At 42.6% G+C, this 20,900-nt stretch overlaps 1 protein-coding gene across 5 annotated transcripts in view; it reads right to left on the minus strand.

Moving 5' to 3' along the window:
• The window catches only part of TEX2 (testis expressed 2), a 95,406-nt gene that overhangs the window by 22,298 nt on the left and 52,208 nt on the right, over positions 1 to 20,900 (minus strand). For all 5 annotated transcript variants that reach the window (XM_077328857.1, XM_077328853.1, XM_077328855.1 and 2 more), the window contains exons 3-6: positions 12,091 to 12,291; positions 9,229 to 9,565; positions 5,919 to 6,166; positions 2,923 to 3,066 (exon numbers count right to left, since the gene is read on the minus strand). In XM_077328857.1, coding sequence (XP_077184972.1) covers positions 2,923 to 3,066; positions 5,919 to 6,166; positions 9,229 to 9,565; positions 12,091 to 12,291 — 930 coding nt within the window. The remainder of the gene's footprint in view (positions 1 to 2,922; positions 3,067 to 5,918; positions 6,167 to 9,228; positions 9,566 to 12,090; positions 12,292 to 20,900) is intronic.

Consider the following 20,900-nt stretch of genomic DNA (forward strand, 5'->3'; position numbering starts at 1 on the left):
TTAGCAACCATGTCCAATAGACTTTTCTTTTAAGTTCCCTTGCTCTTTAACTGTGATATTGAAAGAGGGCACTATTATAAAAAGTTCCTTTCTAAGCATCAAGGTAAAGAGCCTGGGAAACACAAGTTCCATGATTTGAGGGAAGAGGTTTTTTCCTCTCTGATCGGTTTTCAAGCTCAAAAGTGCCCTCCTCAGGGTCCTTTTTTTTTTACCCACGGGGGAACAGATGAAAAAGCAGCTTGGGGAGGGCAAGTCTAAGCTTGAAAACAATGAAAGGGTCACATGACCCCGCATTTGTCTGCTCAGATCTGCCCAAGCCGCTTTTGACTTTTTTAAATGAAGGAAATCAGAGAGCTCCCTGAGACACATTGATCTGGTCCCAGTTTGCATCAAGCTTGCCTGATGCAGTGCATTTGCTAATCCGCTGTGCATGCATCTGGGTAGCTGGGGTCTGCTTCTACTTATCAGCCTCCACTTCTGCTTGCCTTTCCTCTTGCACTGTGCTCTTGGCAAGAGAATGTAAGGCAGGGGATGCAATGTGAGAGCTGATTCTGCCACCATTTTCCCTCAACCTCCTCACAGTGCACTTGCTGTGCTTCCCATCCTTGCCATTACAGATTGTCAGCTGGCAAGGTGGCTTTCTGCTACCAGGAAAACAGCACCAACAAGCAAGTAGTTGCATAAGTAAGAGCTAATTAAGTCAACCTGCTTAGCGCTTCATACGAGGAGACCATTACTTCACAGGCATATTTGCCAAAGATGCATTCAGTGGTAATAAAATGGTGAATGTAAGAACATCTTATGCTGTGCTTGGATTGGTGCCTTGGACAGAATTGCCGGTTTCAAGCTGACAAACACATTATCCAGAACATCACTCCTACTGTGGCTTCAGAAGCAACCTAAAGAACTGCCTGCTTTAGAGATGCAATTCAGCCAACCCAATTAAGGTATAAAGGTCTAACAATAGGATGCTTAAAAAGAAAAAGAAAGCAGGAAGGAAATTAGTTTTTCCATGCTAAGGAAAAACATTATTAACCCAAGAAGGATTATGACTGTTTTGCAAGAAAGAAACTTGCATGAAAGAAACTTCCTTTAGTTCCTCCCATTTCCTGGGTAACTTCGAGCAAGATATGGGTTGTGTGAACTTCTGGAAAACTATCACTCCTTTCCATGGGGATCATAGCCATATTCTAATTATAATCCAGGAAGAAATCCCTTGGATCTAGTATCTCATTTGCCTTCCAGTTTGCATGCATTGCCAGAGTTACACTGCTTCCCCTCCGAAGCTCTGCCAAGAACTGTGAACCTTTGATATTTAGTAGGTCAAGGTATAACGCTTAGTGTAAGAATGGGAACCAAATTGCATCAATAAAAGCTTTAAAGCAAAAGTGTAGAAACACTATAAAGCAGGCTTTCTCAACAAAAGTTTCATGAAAACCTGGGGTTTCTTGACAGCCCCAGAAGGGTTTCACTAACTGGGTGGGAGTTAATTTTTTAATATATGTTTAATTTTAAAATATTTGGTAATATGACCACATATTGCTATATTGACCCACCCCTCCTCCCGAATTGGCCTGGAGGGGGTGGAAAGGGGTGGGGGGTTCCAGTCATTACAATCCTTGCTGGCTGGAGCTTGTTGCACATGGCAGTAACTGGAGTATAGAAAGTTAACTGCATTGGGGGTGGCAGGAAGCAATGGAGCAGCAGATGCCTGCCCCAGCCCAGGCTTCTTCTGATCTTTGGAGGGAAGTGAGGTCATATCCCATGGAGTGTCTGGGTGATGTCATTTCTGATGACATGTGACTTCCAGAGGCGTGGCAGGGAGGTGTGGCCTGCTGACATCACTTCTGGGGTTTCTTGAAGCCTGAAGAATGTTTCAGGGTTTCTCAACAGTAAAAATATTGAGAAAGGCTGCTATAAAACTTTATATTGGACGGTAATATAATTTTCTAGATGGATATCTGATTATATATGTCACCTATATCATCTTAACACCAGATTGTATATTGCACCTTTGAAATATGACTAAGTAGGGGGGGAAATCACTGGCACAGTAAAGGAAACAAAACCCAGAAAATTAATGGTCTGCAAAGCCTTTATTTCAAAATGCCAGTTTTGACCTTACATATATTTCTGGAAGAGCCTCTTGTGACGCAGAGTGGTAAGGCAGAAACATGCAGTCTGAACCTCTGCCCATGAGGCTGGGAGTTCGATCCCAGCAGCCGGCTCAAGGTTGACTCAGCCTTCCATCCTTCCGAGGTCGGTAAAATGAGTACCCAGCTTGCTGGGGGGTAAACGGTAATGACTGGGGAAGGCACTGGCAAGGCCACCCCACATTGAGTCTGCCATGAAAATGCTAGAGAGCGTCACCCCAAGGGTCAGACATGAACCGGTACTTGCACAGGGGATACCTTTACCTTTTATATTTCTGGATTCTGTCCTAAGATTGTATATTCTTATAAAATGTTGTGCTGAGAAAAACTGAACTTGCCAATTAACTCAGCAGATTGCAGACCACCTGCAAAAATTGATGATATCTTCCCATTAACATGATAAGAAAAAAAGGAGGCCACAACCTCTGGTGAAATATGAAGAGCAGCACTGCTCATCCAATCAAACTGCAAGACAGATGGACTCACCAGAAGATATCTGCAGTTCGGTTGTTTGTTGCTCGCAAATCTAGACTGGGTTGTACTGAGGCAACTGACTATTAAGCTATTCATTTCAGCAAGAAGCAAACAAAAGAACGAGAAAGCTCTTGCTAAAATCACTCTTGTTTGTTTATATGATCACCAAAACAAAGTAAACGTGAAGGCATTTAACCAGGACGCTTCATTAAAATATGTACAAATAGTAGTCAGATATTATATATTCAAGAATATTCAAGAATAAAAAGAAGGAAATCTTAGGATGTATTCCTACCTTTATTTTGCTCAGTTTCATTTGTATCTTCTTAGACACAAGGTCAGACCAATACTTTTCTCCCAAAAAATCCCAGAATATTCTTCCAAGAAAAGCATTCACCCACGCTTCCTGTTCCTCTTCCTCACTATGGGCATCTGACAACTACAAACAGGAAAAGAGAATGGTTGGTCCACTTCTATCTATTCACACAGATGAATCATTATCTGAAGGTACTTATGTGCCTGGGTCAGTTACTACCCTCACAGATTTCTTTCCCAATGTCATTCTGGCCAAACAGACTTGGTGGGTGTTTTAAAAACACAAAAGTGTTACCAAAAAAACTTACATGGCAAAGGTAAGGGTGGGATCTGCACACAGAAGAAACTATCCATAATTAAAACAGGATTTAATTCAGAATAATAATTTAAAAAAAATAGTTGGCTGTCTCCACCCTGTAATAACAACGTGTAAGTGACCTGAATTTTCTTTCATGCTCCTTGGGTAATACATTTAAAACAAAAACACTTGCATCACCCTTAACATGAAAGGAATGCATAGAAGTTTTCTCTAGAGCTCACGTATTGCCACAGGGAGGAACACAACTCCTCACTTTGTTACCACATGTGCTCCCTTTCATGTGTATCCAGAGGCATGTGTGGGCTCTCTAATTTGGGTACTGATCACCCGCCCAGAATCGTGGCCAACTTGGAAGAATTTAAGCTCAGTGATGGGGGAAATCTCTTTTTGCTTCCACAATCTGGATAGCTTGGAAAACTGACACCCTAGCCAACAAGGAGGGCAGAAGGCACGGTTCAGGAATCCTTACCTGGATTGTGGGCAAAAACACTATCTGTTAAGCTACGAGTAACCAGGTCTTTCCCAAAGATCCAACCAGATCTTCTCTAAAACAGTGGTCCCCAACCTTTTTATCACTGGGGACCGGTCAACGCTTGACAATTTTACTGAGGGGGGGGGGGAGGGGGAGTTTTTTGCCAAGGGACATTGCTGCCGGCTGAGCCCCTGCTCCACTTGCTTTCCCGCCGGCACCCTTGACTTCCCGTTGCCCACTGGGGGTACTGCCAGCAGCAGTTGCGCAGTGCCAGGCCGAGGGGAAGCCCCAGCTATGGCGGCCACTGGAGAGCACCAAAGGTGAGCCGGCGGCAGAGTGGCAGGGCAGCCCCCGAGGCAGCACCCAGGGAGGAGGACGATGAGGAGCTGTGGCCCAGTACCAACTGATCTACGGACCGGTACCGGTCCCCGGACCAGGGGTTGGGGACCACTGCTCTAAAACAAGGTTTAGATTTTATTTAGTGAAATATGGGGGTATGGGACTTGAAAGGAACCTAGGCATAAGGATAATTAAATGTTTGTATCTAGAAAGATGTGCATCTTGAAGAGTCAAAGCAGAGAAGAGGAAGAGGAAGTCAAGTCTCACGAAGCAATGGCCACAAGATAGGGGTGGGGGGAGTAGGGGATTTAGAGACAGGGAGAGTTTTGAGAGAAAAGTTCAAGTCCCATTAAAGAGGAGAAGTTTACCTATCCTCATTCTACTGAGCTGTGTCCATTTACCTGAAGGGTGATGAGCCAGAAATCTAGACAGCAGTACATATGCCCAGGGAAAAGTGGTACAGTAGCAGGGGATTTAATGTGGAGATGTCAAAGATTACAAGAAAACAGTGAAAGGTAAGGCAGCAGAGGGATGCTCCTCCATGGAAAGGTTCCAAACATACAGTAGGGTTGGCAGCCTCTGAATGAGTAGAGGGAGTGAGACTGCTACTGCTGTTTGGCTGGTGGAGCAGTGCTATACAGGCACCAACACAAAAGAGTGTCAAAGAAATTATTGTAAAATGCAGAGATTCAAAATGAATCCATGATGAACATCTATGGATTTTCTGGTTCTGGCTAATGGGGGGGGGGGGGGAGATGTCTTCCCAGGAGAACAACAAAAGGCGATTGTATCCAAGCAGGGAATATCCTGGATGGCCAAAAAGGCCTGGCCGTGTGGAGGCTTCATCCATGCCTGAAGAAGGCTGATAGGAGACATTCAGGCAAGGTTAATTAGAGTTCTTGAGCACATCTGGTGGCTTGATAATACTCAGATTTTGTAACCAGGAGGACTTGCATTTGCTGGCAAGGTTACATTGACAGAGCAAGAAGGGCACCCAGCTTTGAAATGGTGGACATGCAAGTACTCCACTGATGGATCAGTCTTCCACCCATGATTTTGGCCACTCATGAGCATAGCCTGTCTAAAGAGAGGCAAAGCAAGGCACTGCTAGGTCCTAAAATGGCTGCTAAGGTATGAGTTTAGCCAACTTGGGGTCAAATCATTAAATACCTAGGAAAAGGGTCCCCGATAGCACTTTGAATGTTTTGCGTAAGTTGGTAACCTGCCTTGAGTTGCCTTGATGTAACCTGTCTCAAGAGAGACAGGCTAAAAATTGAATGAATGAATGAATGAATGAATGAATGAATGAATGAATGAATGAATGAATGAATGAATGAATGAAGGAAGGAAGGAAGGAAGGAAGGAAGGAAGGAAGGAAGGAAGGAATATCCATAGCTAATCAAAGTCACAGGTTCAGTAACAGTACACAGGGGAACCGAGAGCAGGGTGGCAACATCCAGCTCCACCTACCATATGGAACCTTGGAATAGTAAATATTATGTTGATGCTATAACAAGAGTTATACCAGCTCTGGAATCCTCACCACCCTTTATGTAATGGGAGTCAGTAAAGATCAATGGTAATGACTGGGGAAGGCACTGGCAAGGCCACCCCGTACTGAGTCTGCCATGAAAACGCTGGAGGGCGTCACCCCAAGGGTCAGACATGACCCAGTGCTTGCACAGGGGATACCTTTACCTTTAAAGATCAACAAGACAGGAGAAAGTGACAGCCAAAAGGATCAAAGCCACTTAATGGAAGATGTTCCCTTTTCTAAATACCACAAGACAGGCAAAAAGAAGCTCACTGCACACAATGGAAGACTACCGAGAACTTTACACGTCACCTTCTTCACAGTGGTAGGACTACTGTCAGCACTGTGGACTGGGCTTGTGATGGGGCTTCTCTGTTCCTGTGGAATGCACTTTGCCATATACACGCTGTAATCTAGCAACATTTTTTGTCTCATGATGGCTGCCAGTTCCTTCTGCTTTGGCTGAGAGAGGATTTCTTCTATGCTTCCTTTACTGCTGCTTCGACTGTGTGTAAGAATTCCAGTCTGGCTATTGGATCTGCTGTGTGCCGGCAGAAATCCTGAGGGAGGAAGGGAAAAAAACCTCACAGTTATCAATAAATGAATACAATTAACAAAAACAAAACTGGAAGGCTATGAAAGGCAGGTTTAAGATGCAATGATTAGAAGGCTGTTAGCACAGCAAGGCTGGCACAGGGCAGTTTTAACAAAGGGTAGGTAATTACAATAAACTCTAAACTCCCAGTTGCTGTACTGGTATCTAACAGAAGATGTCATTGTTTTGCTTAGCAAACTCTCCAAGTCATGCACACACTTTACTATCAAATGTTTAATTTTCAAATCTCTTTTCAGGAACTAAAGCACATAATTAAGGAGGTATATGTTAGCAATTGGAAGTGGTAACTACTATTTGGAAAGGGAAAACAGGGGAGGATATCACATGACCATAGCCACAGCTGCAATAGCTACTTTCCGAAAGGAATTGTACTTTATAAGAGGCAGAGTTTGGGAAGCCCTTACAAAGCTGCATAACCACAGCCTGGGGCAGAAACTTATTAATAACACACCAGTATAAAGCTTGGCATATTTAAATGGCATAATAAAATGCTATCCTCAAACAGAGCTCCAATAATTGGAGTAAAAAAAATGGTTTATGTTTGGAAGTGAAAAGTGGTACTAGTAAATCATGCACAAGAGTACATTATTTGTGTATTTTGACCATACCATGGTTTTGTGTTGACAGTCACAGTGGGAAGGTTGGTTTTGAACAAGGGTTATTTATTTATTTATTTAAAACATTTCTGTGCCATCGTTCCACCCAGATAGGGCCTCCAAGGCAGTGAAATCAAACATTTCAAACATTAAACAGTGTTTAATATATGCTATCTGTTCCGCATAATATATTTCTGGTAAGGCTTTGGAGGAGGTGTTTGTCTCATGTCTTAAGTGCCACTCTGCGCTTAACACCCAATCAGGGCAGCTGTCCCACTCCTGAGTGCCTCCTCCTCCAACCAGCTTGCCTGTCTGTCCAGCGGCCAGCCAATCGCCCTCCACCCCTCCGACCACCCCCTCCTACTTCCACTTCCCTCTGAGGCTCAGAGGCTAAAGATCCCTGCCTGCAGCCTTTCCAGGTCCCGGGGGGAGGGGGAGGCTGTCCACAGAGTTCTTCCGTTCCACCCATCTAATCTAGCACCATTGTATTCCTGAACGCAATGGGCTTGGCCCCTAGTTTTTGTATAAAATCTTTAAAACAGTAACACATACAAACACATACATGAGGAAGAGGGCTTATAAGAGTACAGAATGCCAAATGAAAGAAACAAATCTTCACTCACTGGCATAAGACAATGACAGAGGGAGACAGATGAATCTCGCTAGGGACGGGGATCCAGAGATTCTGTGCCATGATTGAGAAGGCCCTTTCTCAGGCTGCCACCACTACAGGCCTGGCAGTGGCACCCAGACCTCCAAAGATGACCAGGGTAGATGGGCAAGTTCATATGGGAGAGGTCATATAAAAGTAAAGAGGAAAGCTGAGACCCAAATTTAGTGTATACTTATGGATACTTCTCTAGTTTCTAACTGTTTAACAGAATCTGCCTCAGCATCTTGTGCATCCTTTTTGGGGTCATATTACATGGTGTGTAGCTCAGTTACAGCACAACTACTACAATAGATGACTGAATTGTCTTGGAGTACACAAACCTCCAAAATACATTTTGTTCTGCGAATTTCTTGGGGGGAGGGAAGGGAAGATGGAAGACGGAGGAAAGCTAAAAGGGCTCATTAAAAATTAAAGGCTTCCCACATTACTTATTCAGATCACAGATCTTAGGCAGTATGTCAGATGTTCCTTGCCAGAGCAACTTCAAAACACTGTAGATTCATGTCAGTCTTAAACATAAGCATTCCTTTAGCTGAATCCCCTGTTTTCTTACATATTTCTCCAACAACATCTGGACACATTTCACCATTATAAAAGCAATTATTAGCAGACAGCAGAAGCTAATCCAAGCTGTTAATTAAGGGTTTGGTTTGCACGCTTTTAATCTGAAAGCTGTTATTTGAAGGTGCTCAGTGGCCTATGTTTTTATGCTGCAGCTGTATTATACTGGATTTTATGTAATGAAATAACTTTTACTGTGTTTTCTTACTCTATTTTATGTTTTATGTCACTTGGGCAGGTACCTTGGCGGGGTGGCATTTAAAAAATTCTAATTTAATGAATGGGGCAAAAAATTGATGCATTTTTAAGGCCTACTAGACTGAAACACTATGAAGCAGTACAAGCATATAAGCACATACATCTGAACACATACACCAGGTTCTTCAGAATCGTTTAGGAAAAGCTGCCCACTGCACTGAAAATAGAAAGATTTTCAAAGGATTTCATCCCGGCCTATGTCTACTCAATTGCATGGATTGCTAACAATGCTTCCCATATATTCCCATATGCTAACAATGCTTCCCATATATTATAAAATGGGAAGAATTAAAACAAATCTTCAGACTACAGATCAGCCATTTTCTAGTTAAATACACAAAATACATCATTCTCCATCTGGAATATGTAACTTTTATAAGCTGGCACCATATATACTCGCATATAAGCCGAGGCACCTAATTTTACCACAAAACCTGGGCAAACTTATTGACTCTCATATAAGCCGAGGTTGGGAAATGCTCCATCATCACAGGCTCTCCCATCCAGCCTCTCCCCACCCCTCCAACAAATACAGAAAAGTCAAGAGGATGAATAGCTGTTGGTTTTTGTACCCCGCTTCTCACTCACAGAAACCAAAACATTAGTCTGGAAGAAGTGATTAAGAAAAGGAATAAGTGAAGCCAAAAGGAAAAAAAAAGATCAGAGTCCCTCAGTCAAACTGTTGATGTCCTACAAGCTGCCGGATCAACGATTGGCTGGAGCAGGCTTTTATTTCAATTACTGTATATATCCGCAAATAAGCCGAGGAGAGCTTTTTCAGGGTGAAAAAAGGTGCTGAAAAACTAGGCTTCTATGTGAGTATATAGGGTATCTTATTACAATACATGTTTTATCAGAGAAGATATACAGAACGAGAAGAAACCCTCTTCTAATACCGACTGTGAACATGATTCTTACCTGGTTTGTTTCCACATAGAACTGGCTTCTTCCCATCAGATTTTAATTTGGAAGCCAGAAGGAACCTCCTAAACCACTCTTCCTTTTCCCTACCAGTCCTTCCAAAGAGATAAAGCACTTGATCCTTCTGAGTCGTGGACTTCACGCCATCCTGAGATTGTTTCTTGGATTCCTCACTACCGAGCTCTGCTTTTTCTGTGGGTGGCTTCTCTTCCAAGGTCTCTTTATCAGCCTGGGCTTTAGCCATAAAATCATCTTGCCACCCAAGCTCAATGCAAATAGGATACTTTTTATTCCATACTCGTTTGCGAGCCAAACTTTTGGGGACCAGGTGAATCTAGGAAATAAGTTGTAAGAGAATTTCAAAGTCATCCTCACCAGAGAATACAAAATTCTATGCATTGCAAACAGAGAAGACTGCCATCTTGATTTAGAATGGGCCTGGTATTTCATAGTCTTCTTAGAACACTCCCAGAAATGCTTAAGCTTTGGGGAGAGGAGAGGTCTATTTGACATTATTGGGAAATTGCCATCTCTTCTATTGCTAGGGAAGTCTGAAGGAAGAGGATGAAAAGAAATGCTAGAGAGAGAGAGAGAGAGAGAGAGAGAGAGAGAGAGAGAGAGAGAGAGAGAGAGAGAGAGAGAGAGAGAGAGAGAGAGAGAGAGAGAGAGAGAGAGAGAGAGAGAGAGAGAGAGAGAGAGAGAGAGAGATGGTGCTTTTATGTAATCCACCTCGAGTTCCCCAAGGAGGCAGGAGGACTACAAATGTAATACACAAACAAGAAAACAAATAATGAATAAACGAACAAGCAAACAATGGAAAATCTCATGGCCAGGAGCAAGCAGGAGAAGGCTCTTCCATCCTCCTAAAGAGGGAGACTTTTGTGGAAGGTTGTCAACTCTCAAGAAATTCCTAGAGATTTGAGATGGAGCCTGGGAAGGGCAGAGTCAGAGGAAGGGAAGGAGCTCAGCAGGAATATGATTCCATTCAGCCCACTGTATGTAGCTGTCATTTTCTTCAGGAAGCTAAGCAGGGTTAGCCCTTCTCAGCACTTGGATGGGAGACCACCACCAAGGAAATCCAGGGTTTCTACTACCCAAAGGCAGGCAATGGCAAGCCACCTTGGAACATCTCTCACTAGTAAAACACAGCCACAGCAGGAAGATTCAGACGCCCCCCCCTACTGCTCCAAAATTCCTCACCACCCCTTACTGACACAACATTTCTTACCCCTCCTTACTGCCCCCAAATTCCTCACTGTCCCCTTGAATCTTTCCACCACCTCCAGGGGCAGAAACGCCTACCTTAGAATACCATTTTTAGCCTAACAAACCCCATAGAGTTATTAAAAGGATAAACCAGAGTAGGGAAGACTAATGTACAGCATCCTGAGCTCTTCAGAGGAAAATAAGTGTTGGTTCTTATATAATACTGGGATAAAGTATACTATTAAATAAAGAGGGGATTTGTTCAGACAGATGACTCATCTTGCTATGTACTAATACAATATATATTTCAAACTTACTATGGGATAACTGTTAATTACATTTAATCTATTCCATTCTTTCTAATTATTCTATGCTCTACAAGCCTAGTTCTCATAGCAGTAAAGCTATTCAATTCTAATTATGAAATCCAATAATAATTCTTTAAATAAAGTCCCACCTGGGGAAAGAAGTCCGATGCCACATATACAAAATCATAATCAGGTACTCTGTCAGTTAATCCAGAATAATTTTTACTCTTGTTTTTATACTCAACACTGCTCTGCTGTTTAAAACAACTATTTCTGGTTTTCATTTTTAACCTGTTTCTATTCCCTTAAGAAATCTGGCAAATCTAGACAGCATCATAAAAAGCAGAGACATCACCGTGCCAACAAAAGTGCATTTAGTCAAGGCTATGGTATTCCCAGTTGCAATGTATGGCTGTGAAAGTTGGACCATAAGGAAGGCCGAGCATCAAAGAATTGTGGCTTTTGAACTCTGGTGCTGGAGAAGACTCTTGCGAGTCCCTTGGACTGCAAGGCGAACAAACCAGTCAGTCCTAGAGGAGATCAGCCCAGACTGCTCCTTAGAAGGCCAGATTCTGAAGATGAAACTCAAATACTTTGGCCACCTCATAAGAAGGAGGGACTCCCTGGAGAAGAGCCTAATGCTGGGAGCGATCGAGGGCAAAAGAAGAAGGGGACGACAGAGAATGAGTTGGCTGGATGGAGTCACTGAAGCAGACGGTGCAAACTTAAATGGGAATGGTTGGCTGGTTCCGACAGTGGAGGACAGGAAGGCCTGGAAGATCATTGGCCATGGGGTCACAATGGGTCGGACACGACTTTGCAACTAACAACAACAACAATTCCCTTAAGAATGAGGCACCACTCCTGTATTTGGAATACAAAGAAGTGGGAGAAGGAAGAAATAAATTAAACAAGGCTTATTTTTTATGGGGATGAGCAGTATTGTAAAAAACAGAAAAGCAGGATTTAATAATCAGGTAGAGTTAGATTTTATGGCAAACACAAGGCTGCCACTTTATACAATAGCCCTGGGTTTCCTTCTCTCTCATAAACTCTAGGTATACTCAAGTAAGCATCACCATGCTCTTAAGTTTCCCTTCCTATGGCTTGTTTTAATGGCTGGCATATCTGGAGACAAGTGTGGAGACATTTGTGCAATATCACACCATGCTTTGACAGTGCTTAGATTTTACCGGAAGAAGGGAATGAAGAAGACATGGGAATGCCATTTTTGCAAGCAGTACATGTCATTCAACAGCTACTCCCCCCCCCCCCGATGCATGCACTACAACAAGCTGGTTGACCAATGATCAATCATGTGGGATACAATTTCACCTGCACTCACCGTGCTGTCTGTAAGATCATAAATCTTCTGGCTAATATAGACGACTTCAGGCTTTGCTTCATTATAGATAGCCCTTCTGGAGATATTTTTGTTGGGTTTTGAAAGTCTTAAGGTGCTTCCCTCAAGTCTCACAAAGACGGAGTGAGTCAAAGTAGCATGGTAGGTTTCTGGATCATAGTTAGAGATCTCATTCATCCAGCCCTTGTGGGGAAAACACAAATGCACACAGAGTTATTAAGCACGAGGCCGAGTTCATAATGTAAAGGAGTAGCCACAGTAATTGCAAAGCCTAAGTAAGTCTTTAACAGAAGAAGTTCAAGCTACTTTCTACCCTGAGAATAAGATTCAGAATGATTAGTTCCCATATGTGACCAGACCCTTCGTTTCCGTGGCATGCCAACCACATCTTACCTGTAGTGTTTAAGAATGGAAACACTTATAGAATTGAGGAAGATCAGGACAGAATGATACTGCACCATTAAGTAAGAGGAAACAGAGTTAAGGAGATTAGCCTACTGGTCACACCTGTGTGAAATTGAATGAAGTATTGTAAAGTACCAGGTATTGACCCTGGGGGTCCCTTCCAACTCTATGATTCTAAAGTAATTAAGAAACTGGTTTGCTAGCTTAGCAGACAACTCTTAAATAAGTGGGAAAGGATATTAACAAACAGTTGAAAAGCTTTATTGAACTAATAAGTGTAGGCCAAGACAGGCAGAGCACCGTTGTTTTAGAACCCTCCCCCTAGCAACACAGTTCTTGTTAATTTCCTTTTATTATAATATATATACAGACAGGAGAGACCTTTAAATATTTCCAGCCAACCAAATGCCTTGGAAACTCACCTTGAGTATTTGTTCTCCCTAACTGCATCTTCAAACATTATAGAAAACTTGCAATCAGCACAGAAGCAAGCGAACAGAAATTCACAATTTCATAACACGTAAACCAGCTTTTAAATGATGAATTCAGTGGGGCTTTAATTCTTGCAAGAATTGAGGAGTGCTCAGTGAAAGCATGGAGCCACCACACTGCACTTATTTGGCATTTTCCCATATCCCCTAGAACAGTGGTCCGCAACCTTCCCATTGCCATGGACCGCTGCTCTGGAGTGCGGGAGAGGGTGGCCCGGGGCCCCTTGCAAGCGCGGCAAACGCACATGTGTGGACTTCTACGCAAACGCGCATGCGCGGCAGTCCGCGCATGCGTATTTGTCCCGCTGCCATGCCGGCGGCCACGGCTCCCTCTCCCGGCCCCTCCGGGCCTCCAGCAAATCGGCCGCCAAAGCGGCCGATTAGCTTGCGGCTCGGCAAGCTTCTCTTCCCCCCCTCTCCCGATACAAGAAGCTTGCCGGGCAGTGAGCTTCAGCGGCCGATTTGCTCGCAGCCTGGCGAGCTTCTCGCTTCGGGGGGCGGCAGGAAGAGGGAGCTGCGGCCCGGGCCATGGCCCGCGGGTTGGGGACCACTGCCCTAGAAGAGAACAAGGCAACTTGTCTAGGCATGAAGCTTTTGTGTATACTGGACACCTTAGATCAGGGGTAGTCAAACTGCGGCCCTCCAGATGTCCATGGACTACAATTCCCAGGAGCCCCTGCCAGCGAATGCCATGGACATCTGGAGGGCCGCAGTTTGACTACCCCTGCCTTAGATCATCATGTAATATAAAGCAACATCAATCCATTACAAGAACTTCAACATTCTGTAACATTAGGCAAGACTTACCCACAGCATCAACACAACATCCCATGAACAGTATACTTTTACATAAACAGGAAATGAAGCCAAAACAAAAGGGCCCATTTTTTACTATAAAATATTACTTTTGAGACAACCACAAAACACAATCCAAAACCACTACTGGTTGGTCTATTCCATGTTCCTACACTTGCTTAAGCAGATGATAGAACCACCACATACTACTCCATGTTATTTAAACCAAAAACTTGATGCAAAGGGTGCGATAAATCAAGTTGATTAAACTCTGCCAGACTGATCTAACCACACTAAAATTTAATCTGATTTGTTTCTCATACCAAAAAAAAGTCGCACCTTCATTTCTTTGGTACCATCAAAAATATATATTAGTTAGTACTTAGAACAATCAGATCTCAAGCAAAGGATTTCCCCCCAGGTCTCCATCTATTTTATAACAGCTACTTTAAAATACAGATGATGGGCTGGATCCAGCCAATTTTCTACTGATGAAAAAGGAAACAACCATAAAAAGGCTTTGCTGAGTCTCATGGGATGTGCATGGACAAAGCCATGTATGATGGGGCAAGTAATTAGGGAAGGAAACTGGGTTGGTTGAATCTGAACCAATTACATAAATGGAAACTTTCCCCATTTCCCCCCCAAATTGCCCAAGTAATGGCCTATTCTGCCTATTCTGCACACACAGCTTACTCCCAATTTTCACAGAATTTGAGCTCGGATAGCTTTAATTTGAGTGCTGTCCATGCACTATGCACCTTCCTTTTTTCTCCTAAGAATCACGGAGTATATACTGATGATGCAGATGAGAAAACCTGGGTTGTATTGTGGCACTCTTATTTTTTGAGGACACATTCATCTCCTGATTGGTCACTTTCTTGAGATATGTGCTTTTTTAAAAAACGAAGGAGAGTCTTCAGTTTTGTATCAACTCTTGGACAGCCTTCTTGATAGGATTTGGCTGGTTCCACCTTCCCCACCAGTGCAAAATCTTTACATATTTTAAATATATATATTTATATATTACATCAGGGCTCGTCTAGTGAAAAGGCATGCGGATAACTAAACTTGGATGACTAAGCAACAAGTCATTGGTAGGGAAAGTTGTGCTAGAAGCATCACTGCCCTGCATTGATCTAGCCACACGTGTTTCAGCCTTCTGAGGAGCCTCTGTGCAAGCTCCGAATTAGTATGTGTGTGTGTGGAGGAATGTGGGTCAAGTTGGGCATTGGGTCGATAACAAACCATCATACCCAGCAGCGAGCCCGGTGGGTGGCCCACAGTACTCAGCTGGGGGTGGGGAGGAGGATGCATGCAGGTGTGTGTGTACTTGCTAAAATACAGAATGGTACAGCAAGCCACAAACTGAGAAAGGAAAAATACTGAGAGAAGGAAGGAGTAATTACACATTTCATGGCAAAGTGCTGGCTGTACCATTCAGATCTAAGGAATTTACAAAAGGTTACACGCTCTTGCATAGCAGGGCTGCGACTTGCTAGAACTTAAATAAATAAGTTAATACTTTTATTTTTCTAGCCTGCCCTTTCAGTGCTGTTCAGGGTGTGTAAACTGTGAGCATAGGGGCAAAGGTTCCAACTTTTTCTGAGCTTGTGAGCAACAATGGAATTTTGAGAGGGAGTAAAGAGCGTCTCCCCAATGCAGCTGCTGACTCAGAAACAAATACTAAACTGCCTGCCACAAGAAATGCAGACAAACACAAACATATGTGCCCCCATCCCCAGCAGAGTAGTGTGGGCCATGCACTATGTTCACTGCTGGGCATGAGTGTTTGCTATCAATCTAATGCCAGTCTTGATCTCCATTCCTCACTCCCTCCACCAATTCTGAGCTTGCACAGAGGCTCCTTAGAAGGTGGAAACACGTACTGTGAGATCAATATGGGGCAATGTTACTTCTAGCAAAACTTTCCCTGCCAAAGGCTTCTCCCTTAGCAACCCAAGTTTAGCGTTCCATGTGTCTTTTTGCTAGACCTAACCTGAGGTCAGCCTCCCCTCTCCCCAAGTTCAACAAAATTTAAGCTGCCCCTCCGTCCTGAAAACCACAGGACATTCACGCTTTCCTGGTCTTTGTCCCAGATCCCGCCCGGGTCCTTAAAAGTCCCGCCAGCCGGAGCCCCCTCCCTGCCTGCCTCCCTCCCGGCCAGCAGGATGGCCGACAGCGGTGCTCTGCTCTGGCTTGCCGACACCGTGCAGGCACATGAGACGGGAGTGGCGCGCGGAGGCGAGGTTAACCCAATCGGAGGGACTGAGGGAGACTGCCATAGCGGTGGCAGCATGTCTCGCCTTATGGTTTCTAAATTCTGGTCACCTTAACAAAACTGGAAAGGTAATGAAGCTCATATACCAAGGGGTAAAGGAGGGTAGAAAGTACAATGTGGGCAGTGGAGGAATGGTCTCCCAGGGATGGAAAAAGGGCAGGGGGGGAACTCCAATGGAACCTTTGGCTTGGGAGCTAAGAAGGGGGAAACTGTTGCAAAACCACTCTCAAGAAACCCAGATACACAGCAAATAGAAAGCACCAAAAACACCAATGCAGGGGCACAGGCAAAGCTGGGCAAAAAGCAAAACAAAAAAGAAAACCTGGCAGGAAAGCACCAGTGCATAAAAGGCCAAGGATAGCCTTTAGTAGCAGGGCAGTTTATGAACATATCTTCCCTGATTTTCCTCAATGCTTTTGAACAGATATACAGAAAGAAAATATTAATACAAATCTGTGTTATGTGAGAAGGTAACTCAAATTGAACAGTTCTGACTCAATATTGTCTACTACCTTTATTATTATTATTAATTATTATTATTATAATTATTTATTTATTCCCCACCACTCTCAAAATTGGCTAGTGGTGGATTACAACAGTCCATCATAAAACTCAGATAAAACCCCATTAAAACCAGGACATCCATCAATAAACAAAAAACTACAGATGGCGAAGCCTAGCCCGACCCTCTTACCAATATCTAATCACGTGGGCTAGGAGGGGGCTGGCTATCGATGTTCCATAACCCAGTGCTAGGAACAGTAGCAGTATGCTGCCATATAAAACGGCTGTTATAGCAACTTAGACCCAACCTACATATTCAGAATTATGTGACACCATCATCTACTTTGCATGTTTAAACACTCCCCACCATAAATCATTCACTGCAAAACAAAACTGGCATGTTGAGAAGGCACAGTCAGAGAAGCATTCTCTCTGATATGAGAGGCAAAACTGTTTAGTGCGTGAAGAGCTATCTGAGCATTCACTTTGAGCTCTACTATGACTCCTTCCTTAGTCTCAAGAGAGACCACCTGAGCACTAACCAAACCCAAAGCTACTTAACTTTCGCAAGGGTACTATATCAAGCTTCTATAGACCCCAGTTCTCCGACAATTTATCCATCATTCCAACTCAGTCTTGTTGAAACAGCCTCACTTGCAAATGGTATCTATAAATATCATATTGTGTAATGATATCACAATCACTTACGTAGGATTTCTAAGTACAGTCTAATGCTTTACTTAAATTGAATCCATCAAACATCTTACCACCATTTTACAGCTCAAAGCGGCCTTCCCACAATAGCAAGACTACTCCCAAAGATAACTAGAAGTATCACAGCAGCACAATCAAAATATACACTGAACTTTCATCTAAACTTGCAGCTATTGCTCCCATCTTGTGGAACCAACTTTCACAGAATATGATGGGTCCAGTAATCTGGTGCTGATGATTCTTTCACAAAGTTATTAGGGATTGTAGTCTATGCTACTGTGTATATTTTGCTGTAAATTGGATGCTATTGTGTAATTTTGCATCATTTAATGCGCCATGTTAACAGTGTGCTTTGCTTCAGTTTTCTTTGTTTTAGATTTCTGGTTGGTTCCACAACCCAAATCCTATTTCACTGTTTATGGAATGTCCCATCTGGTTGATCGTATTGACTCACTCTGTGTAATTTGCCTTGCCTTGACCAATGTAGACTATAAATAATGTGAAGATTTCCCATGTCTCTACCACTGCGTAACACCACAGCATATTCCAGTACCAGGAAAGCTGATTTCTGGGGCTGCAGAACTTACATAGACTGATAGTCTAAACTGAGAAGGGAAAGGGGTGAAACTGCATTTTTGGCTGTTGCGTAGGCAGAGGTGACGCCTGTGGAAGGGGGAGATGGGGTGATTTTACCCCTTCATTGGTGCAGCCATGACTACTATGTCATGCAAGTCCTGTAATTAAGCTTTCTGGGTCAGAAGGGATGATATTGAACCAAGGATATTAAATTGGAATGTCCATTGGTGGGTTCAGGGCTGAACTGGTGCAAATGAGGACCCAAAACCCTATTAGTGGATCTGGTCTGTGAGTGCCTAACTGAGCCAATCTATGGTGGAAGGAATACCTGAATATTTATGAGATGACCACTTGAGGCAGGTGTTATGTTTTAGCTTAATGGTTTCATGGTACCCAGGAAGCGGACAAATGGCCCTTTCAAGTAGATTATTGCTCTGTCAGAATGGTCTTTGTAAGTGAGATTCAGAAGGGGGTTGACTGTTTTATATTTGAACCTTCTTCTACTTCTACTGGAGACCCTCTCTAGTGTTTACCCCAGGCCTTAGTACACTGGGGAGGATCATGAAGCTACTCCAGGAATGCTCTTGGTATACCCACAGCACAGATCAGGCCTGCTACACCACTTTACAAAACTAAAAAGAGCATTCTAAGGAATGCCAGATAGTCACTACAAGCATACACAGCAGAGGAAAAGATGTTCAAGTCATTGCCAAACAGCCTTCTAGCAAAACCTGTCCATTATAATTGATTTGTTCACTGATGCATTTCTAATGTGCTTCTGAGGAACCCGAAGGAGCTACTTACATGTATGTAGCAGGTTTGTGCTAGTCAAGGACATTGTTTCCTTCGAACAAACGTTCCCTAGGCCCTAGTGTAAACTGTTTTTGAAATAATCTCAGGTTTCAAAATGCTATGTTTTATGTTACACCGAAGGGGTGTGTGTTTGTGTGTGAGATGTTTGAGAACCTGTCTAAAATCTCCTTGCACTTGTAGAACCAATAACTGGGTCCCAGTTATTCCTGGGATACAGCTGGAATTAAATCAACAGTCTACTGAGCATGGCAATGTTGCCTCAGCTAGTTCTGTCGATCAATCAATCAATCAATCAATCAATCAATCAATCAATTTGATCTTAATATTCTTTGGGAGGCATAGGGGAAAAAGGCAGTCCCAAAGAGGTGGACAAATATGCTAGCACAGAATTCAAAGGTATATCTATCATCTTCACCAGACAGTCACCATTTATAAGATCTGAATTATTTTAGATTAAAATCATTATCAGAAGCCTATAAAAGCAATCACCATTTCTTTTGAAAAGGCTGAACCTCTATCAAATGTGTATGCTTTTATACTGAAGCCAATCAGATACCATACAGAGCCAGAAGCAGATACTGAATTTCATTCTGGACTGGACTGTGGTTTAACCGGTTATATTGAACAGTGTAGCACTAATTATACTGTCTCAGGTATCACACTACACTAAGGCTTAAGGTGCTGTAGTATAATGCCTAGCAGTTGGTGTGGGTGGATTACTCCCCACAGCATCTGAATGCATGAGTCATACAAAATGATGCAGATCTCTCTGAGAAACCTGCTCAAGGAGACAATGAGTGTTATGCAAATCCAATAAGCAGGATAAACAAAAAGTGTCACACCTGTGTCAAAGAATATCTAGAAAGAATTGTGATCTGTGCTTTGACCCAGAGCTAAATGAGACATGACAGAAGCAGACGTTATGGATCTGCCTTACTGATTCAAGAAGCAAGAGGATGAAGTAAGTTTTAACATCAGATGTGAAGCTTGTCTGGATGAGGGGAGTGGAATTGCTCCCACTCAGTTGTTTCAGAGACATTTTATTCAAGACTGGAGGGAGTTCATTCAATGACGCAGTGAACTCTGTCTCTGAATGAATGATGTTAGTTTTTAATGTGCTACTTTGGACTTCAGTTTCATTCCAGTACCAAGTCAACCTTCTGAAGGAAAGACAAGTTCTTCTAAGCAGCATTATATTTTTCATCTTAAAAGATCTCCATCGCTCACTTTAACATACACTTGATTGAATAATGAATAAACAAGACATTTTCAAGCAATTGTTGTGTGCCCAAATGGACACCAAGATCTAACTTTCATACACTCAGAGGACACAATCTGGACATGCAAAATTTAATCATTGAACCCGATGTCCATTTTAGGAGGGGGATGGTTCGATAATATGTAGACTTGAAGATCAAAGTATGTATATTATAATGAAAAGAGTCTAATGACTAGAGCGTTGATGAGCTTTAAAATGGTTAGAGATGAACTAATGTAACAATATTCCAAGTAATATAATTGTAAGTTGAAAGATATATGATGGCTGTTCTTTGCTCTTTTTCTTTTAATCTTTTGTTTTTTATTGTATCCTATAATTAGAAATTTAAAAACTACAAAATGTAATCAGAGAACCAAGAATATAAATTCAGTTTTGAAGCCACCGAGACATTAGAGGCATGAAAATGCAGTCAAAATGTTTTTAAAATGCTATTTCTAGTCCTCAAGGCAGATTCCACATAGTGAGTCAGTACAATCAACAAAATGAGATATTCCATAGGGTATTAGAAGACTGGAGGAACATAGCTTAAGTCTTAACATGACATACTAAGTGGTACAGAAATTACATAATAGGATCCTGTGTACAATATGCTAGATACAACAGAAAAGACGACAAGTACTAAGCATTTATCCAAATTCCTGAAACCATTTTGTGATTTGCAACCTTATTATTCACACAGAAAAGCCTAGAGACTGTAGAATACATAAGTATATTACACCGTAAACCATGAACCTTCCTATAAAACCTCTTCATAAAATCTCTCTCACTGAACAGCATGTTAAGAATTTTGCTGGAAGCCAAATGCCAGGGTTTGAATGTGGTAAAGACTCCTCCACACATAAAATTATTTGAATTAGACACCTACTGCGTTTATTTAAAAAATGCCCTGTGGAAGAGACAGCTGTGTGAAAAATCATAGCTGCCTGTGTCATGT

The sequence above is a fragment of the Paroedura picta genome, chromosome 3 (assembly GCF_049243985.1).
Source record: "Paroedura picta isolate Pp20150507F chromosome 3, Ppicta_v3.0, whole genome shotgun sequence".
Classification (NCBI taxonomy): Eukaryota; Metazoa; Chordata; class Lepidosauria; order Squamata; family Gekkonidae; genus Paroedura; species Paroedura picta.